The sequence below is a fragment of the Gymnodraco acuticeps genome, unplaced genomic scaffold (genome assembly GCF_902827175.1).
Source record: "Gymnodraco acuticeps unplaced genomic scaffold, fGymAcu1.1, whole genome shotgun sequence".
Classification (NCBI taxonomy): Eukaryota; Metazoa; Chordata; class Actinopteri; order Perciformes; family Bathydraconidae; genus Gymnodraco; species Gymnodraco acuticeps.
Genome location: NW_022991300.1, coordinates 174,219 through 180,632, shown reverse-complemented (window position 1 = coordinate 180,632; position 6,414 = coordinate 174,219). Strand labels below are relative to the sequence as shown.

Here is a 6,414-nt window from a genome sequence, read left to right as displayed (position 1 = left end):
ACACACACACATACACTGTTTGGCCCAACATAATCCCAATTGTATCCATATGTTATAAAAACTGCCTGAACACACGACACACTGCAGTGATGTGACGGCTGCTGGTAGGTACCGTATGTGAGTGTGTGTGTGTGTGTGTGTGTGTGTGTGTGTGTGTGTGTATGTGTGTGTGTGTATATGTTTAGAGCTTTATGGAAATAAATACTTTTCAGATTAAGAAATGTTTTTTAGTAATTGGAAAAATGTATAATGTATGACTCAGTAGGAAATATCAGTAACACTTTATATTAAGGTACACATATTCACCATCAACTCGTTGTTAATTAACATGAATATTAGCAGTATATTGGCTCTTTATTAGTCATTATAAAACATGTATTAAGGCCTTATTCTACATGACCATATTCTACAAGTACTAGGCCATTAGTTAAGAGTTGCTGTCCTTAATAACCCTCTAATCGGTGCTTGTTTATTGTAAGTAAGGACGTAGTTTGAGTTTGGGTCTTAATATGCTCAATATGGGCCTAATAAGGCATTCTCTCATAACACTTAACCAATATGGTCTATTCTTATGTAACAAGACATGAAACTACAAGTATAACAAAAAATGTGGTATTTCTAACTCAGAATTCCCTATTTCAAAGTGAATTCTTGTTCATAATAAATAAGCTATAGTTTGACTCTAATATGTTGATTAACAACTAGTTGATGATGAATATGTGCACCTTAATCTAAAGTGTTACCGAAATACCTTTTGACGTTTTAAGTTCAAGAGACTTTATATGTGTAAACCATTTGTCTGTAATGGACATTTGATTGTGCACTTCACTGGCATTTGTAAACATAAAAAAAGGATGTGGCTGTGTGCACAAAAAACTCAACAAATATTTAAGTAAATATATGAATATTTTTAGAATAAGATGAGTACATTTTAAAGTAATAAGATTTAGAACAGTTTAAATAAGGACCAGTACTTCTCACATGATTTATTTGTTATGAAATGTCTTTGAGGAGCTTATAAGGCAATCACGTTTTGTATTATTATTGATATTATTAGTAGTAGTCTTAGTAGTATTATTAGAAGTAAGATTATAATTATTGTAATTAGTATAAGAAGTAGTAGTTGTACTATTATTATTTTCTTAGCACAATTGTTATTGGCATATTCTATAATGGGCATAAGAGATATCTTTAGAATAAGTTGAACAGATCTGGGACAGAGAATCACAAATTAATTGATCATGTGATTTTATTTCAGGCACAAAAAGAAAAGTATTATTATTATAATTATCTTGATATGTTAGTATTTTTGTTATTATTATTACAATTATTATTGTTATTACTAGTATTATTGTTGTTATATCTATTTATATTATTCATATTATTGTTATTTATATTTACATTATTACTTCTATTATTATTGTTAATCATATGTATTGCATTACTAGCAGTAGTAGTAACACTTAAATGTGAATAAATGCTGTTTTCAGGAAGGATTGTCTCGTTATAATCATGAACGTCTCGTCTCTGAACTCCACCTCTCCGGGTTCTCGGAGCTTCGCCGAGGCCGTTTACAAGAACGTGATCGTGACGGTTCTCTGCATCGCCATCAATTACATCAACGGCACCCTGATACACACTTTCAGGAAGCACCAGGTGTGTGTGTGTGTGTGTGTGTGTGTGTGTGTGTGTGTGTGTGTGTGTGTGTGTGTGTGTGTGTGTGTGTGTGTGTGTGTGTGTGTGTGTGTGTGTGTGTGTGTGTGTGTGTGTGTGTGTGTGTGTGTGTGTGTGTGTGTGTGTGTGTGTGTGTGTGTGTGTGTGTGTGGGGGGGGGGGGGGGATATCAAACATGCTGCCTTACAATCCCTCTTCTGTTCCTGATTCTAGCAACTCGTGTTTATTGTTTCATGTTTAAAAATGTATAATAATAGCAGGCTATCAGAATCAGAAACAGGTTTATTGCAGAGTAGGTTAACTGTTAACACACGAGCAATTTCCCGTGGTGTATTTGGTACATACAACGACACAGAAAAATAACATAAATTGTAAGAAAAGCAACCAAAAATTAAACAATTATACTTTTAGTTTTGAACTATTATAACATTCAAATATAAATACATATTAACATGAATTATAGATATTTCAAAAAACTATGTACAGTTAACGTGACTTAATAAGAACATAAACGAGCAGTATTGTTACGTAAAGTGGAGAGCTGTGCAGATATTGAAAGCGTTAGCTCTGTATACAAATGTGCAGGATAATGTTTAGACGCTGTTGTTTATATTGATCATAGTGTTCATTAATGTAATGCATGTGTCTATGGCGTGGCTGGTTGGTGGGGGGGTTATTGGAGGGTTATATATAAATATATATATGAGGAGATCAGGGCTGCAAAATCTGTCAGCTGCTTTAAGTCACTTTGAAAAAATCTCTTTTGCTTTTATGTGTTTCATTTAATTTATTCTTAATTTATGTATTTTTCTTTATTATTTTCTGTGTTTTACTCTGTTTTTTTATGTTTAGACTCTGCTGTCTAGGTCACTTGCTCTCTGTGTGTTTTTATATGAAAGCACTTTGTAACTATACTCTGAAAGCTGCTATATAAATAACATCACATTTAAGTGAAAATATTTGGGGTTTTGGTCTGACATTTGGACACACTGAACAACTGAAACGCTAACTTTAATTAAATGTATTATATCAACACATTTCTAACTCTAATAATTCTTAATTCTCTTATTTGAAAACTTAATATAATTGCACCTTTTCAGTGCACATTGCTCTGACACTTATTTCTTCTACCCTACTACTTTTAAATCCAGGCTGAAGACGTTTATAATCTCACACTGCACTGTAACTTGTATTCATGTACCTGTGTTATTCATGTTTTATTATCTTGCTTTTAAATAAGTGCCATTTTATAATGTGTTTCTGCTGAACTATTTCTCAATGCTCTTAATGTCTTTCAATGTTGTAAAGCACTATGAATTGCCTTGTGTTGAAAGGGGCTTTGCTTGTTATGAGCTGTATTTAAACTTAATATCATTGCACCTTTTCAGTGCCCCTTGCTCTGACACTTATTTCCTTTCCCCTGCAGATCTTTTACTCCAACCCGCGCTACATCCTCTTCATCCACCTGGTGATGAACGACATGCTGCAGCTGACTCTCTCCACGCTGCTGCACATCATCAGCTACACCCTGAACACCTTCAGCGTCTCCTCCTGCCTCCTCCTCCTCATCCTCGCCGTCATGGCCACCTTCAACACGCCTCTTAATCTGGCCGGCATGGCGGTGGAGTGCTACGTCGCTATCTGCCTCCCGCTGCACCACTGTAGGATCTGCACTGTGAGAAACACCTTCATCCTGATGAGTCTCATCTGGTTTGTCAGCTCTCTCTCCATCATGCCTGATTTCTTCCTCCTTCTGGCCACCGAGCCCCTCAGCTTCTTCACGTCCAAAGTGTTGTGCGCCAGAGACTTTGTGTTCAGGAGTTCGTACAGTTTGAAGAAGAGAGACGCGTCGCACATCGTGTGTCTAGTGCTGGTGTGGCTCACGCTGCTCTACACCTACTTCAGGATCCTGTTTGCAGCCAAAGGAGCAAAAGGGGATTCAAAGAAGGCCCGAAACACCATCTTGCTGCACGGTTTCCAGCTTCTGCTCTGCATGCTGACCTACGTTCGGCCCATGTTCGAAGAGGCGCTGCTTTTTTTACTGCCGCGAAGACACGCTGACATACGCTTCGCCTCGTACGTCTTCGTGCAGATTATCCCTCGCTTTGTGAGCCCCATTGTGTACGGACTGAGAGACCAGAACTTCAGGAAGTACATGAGGAGATACCTGCTGTGTCGAGTAATCATGAGGAAAAACCACCTGGAGAACAACGCCGTGTCGGACATGAAGCCTGCAGTCTCTTAGAAAACACATTTATACCAGGAGACAAAACCATAGTCTCACTTTTACTTTGTTTATTTGGTACGAATACTACATATAAAGTCAAATAAAGGCCTAAAGGTCAAGTATTTAGCTACATTTTCTCATTGAAGTAAACATATACCAAAATCAGTCCAATCCAAATGATCAAGCGTCTCTTAAAACGACCACAAATGAGTCGAAATCAGCCTACAAGGAATACACATATGACCACTTTCTGGTTCCAACTCCCATTTTTCACCCTGAAAATATCAGAAATGGATTCAGCACCTTCAATAACCCCCAAAACCACTGCATTCTGAGGATGTTACATTCATTGTTCTAGGAATGTTTTCAGCGGGAAGTTTTCTTTTGGTTCCCAGAACGTTCTTCTGAAAGGTAGGATAACGTTCTCTAAAAACATTCTTAAAATGTTTTTGATAACATTACTTTACATTTAGCTGACGCTTTTATCCAAAGCGACTTACAAGAAGTGCGTTCGACCAACAAAATACAAACTTGAAGAAAACAGAATCATATAAGTACATAAGGCTTCATAGAGCAAAAACATTTCAAGTGCTACTCAACTGGCTTTAGATAAGCCAGTCCTTTATTAGTATACAAGTGCTTTTTTAATAGTTCTATCGCTCGAAGTAGAGTCGAAAGAGATGAGTTTTCAGTCTGCGCCGGAAGGTGTGTAAGCTATCTGCTGTCCTGATGTCAATGGGGAGCTCATTCCACCATCTTGGAGCCAGGATAGCAAACCCACGTGTTTTTGCTGATGGGAACTTGGGCCCCCCTCGCAGTGAGGGTGCAGCGAGCTGTTTGGCTGATGCAGAGCGGAGTGCACGCGCTGGGGTGTACGGTTTAACCATGTCCTGGATGTAGGAAGGGCCAGATCCATTCGCAGCATGGTAAGCAAGTACCAGTGTCTTGAAGTGGATTCTAGCAGTTACCGGAAGCCAGTGAAGGGAGCGGAGGAGCGGAGTGGTGTGGGAGAATTTAGGAAGGTTGAAGACCAGACGAGCCGCTGCATTCTGGATGAGCTGCAGAGGTCGGATGGCACATGCAGGTAGACCAGCCAGGAGGGAGTTGCAGTAGTCTAGGCGTGAGATGACGAGAGTCTGGACGAGAGTCTGGACCAGAACCTGCGTCGCTTTCTGGGTCAGCTGGGGACGTATCCTCCTGATGTTGTAAAGCGTGTATCTGCAGCAACGGGTTGTAGCAGTGATGTTTGCAGTGAAGGACAGGTTGTTATCTAGGATCACACCCAGATTCCTTGCAGTCTGAGTCGGGGAAACAACAGAGGTGCCGATGTTGATTGTCAGGTCAAGAGTGGGACAATCTTTTCCCCGAAGGAAAAGCAGTTCAGTCTTGTCAAGGTTGAGCTTGAAGTGGTGAGCAGACATCCACTGAGAGATGTCAGCTAGACAAGCAGAGATGCGTGCGACGACCTGGGTCTCTGAGCGGGGAAAGGACAGAATTAATTGGGTGTCGTCAGCGTAGCAGTGGTATGAAAAACCATGCGGGCTAATGACTGATCCGAGCGAGTTTGTGTACAAGGAGAAGAGAAGGGGACCAAGAACAGAGCCCTGAGGGACCCCTGTAGTTAATTGACAAGGGTCGGACTCCGACCCTCTCCAAGTAACCCTGTAGGTACGGTCTTTCAGGTATGAGGTGAGGAGGGAAAGTGCAGAGCCTGAAACTCCAAGTTCTTGGAGAGTGCGAAGGAGGATCTGATGATTCACTGTGTCGAATGCAGCAGACAGGTCCAAAAGGATGATGACAGAGGAGAGGGAGGCTGCTTTAGCCGTGTGCAGTTCCTCAGTGATGAGAGCAGTTTCTGTGGAGTGACCTGCCTTGAAACCAGACTTGTGCGGATCCCGAAGGTTGTTCTGATTGAGATAACAGGAGAGTTGTTTAAAGACAGCGCGTTCAAGTGATTTAGACAGGAACGGGAGGAGAGAGACAGGCCTGTAGTTTATAACATCAGACGGGTTGAGAGTGGGTTTCTTTAGGAGAGGGTTTACTCTTGCCTCCTTGAGACTGTTTGGAAAGTGACCAGAAGTTAGAGAAGTGTTAATGAAATGGGTGAGAAACGGTAGAATATCAGGAGCGATAGTCTGAAGGAGGTTTGAAGGGATAGGGTCCAGAGGACAGGTGGTAGGGCGGGCAGAGGTAATGAGGGTAAGAACCTCACTTGGAGAGAGAGGGGAAAAGGAGGTTAGTGTGTGGGTGGAAGGAGGGTCTGGTGACCCAGCGGTGAGTAAAGGTGAGTCAGAAAAAGAAGAGCGAAAATCATCAACCTTTTTTTCAAAGTGGGTAACAAAGTCGCTTGACAGAAGGGAGGAGGGGGAAGGGGCTTTGGGGGGGTCCAGGAGGGAGGAGGGGGGAGGGGCTTTGGGAGGGTCCAAGTGGGTGGAGAAGATGGAAAATTGTTTTTTTGGGATTGGAATAGGAAGATTGGATCTTATCTTGAAAGAAAGTGCTTTTTGCCTGAGA

General features: G+C 41.1%; 1 protein-coding gene across 1 annotated transcript; it reads left to right on the top strand.

The window, feature by feature from the left end:
- The first annotated feature begins 1,512 nt into the window (after window positions 1–1,512).
- On the top strand, window positions 1,513–3,918 carry LOC117562365 (odorant receptor 131-2-like). The gene is made up of 2 exons (XM_034240186.1): window positions 1,513–1,656; window positions 3,100–3,918. The coding sequence occupies exons 1-2, from the start codon at window positions 1,513–1,515 to the stop codon at window positions 3,916–3,918; spliced, it is 963 nt and encodes a 320-aa protein (XP_034096077.1).
- The last annotated feature ends 2,496 nt before the right edge of the window (window positions 3,919–6,414 follow it).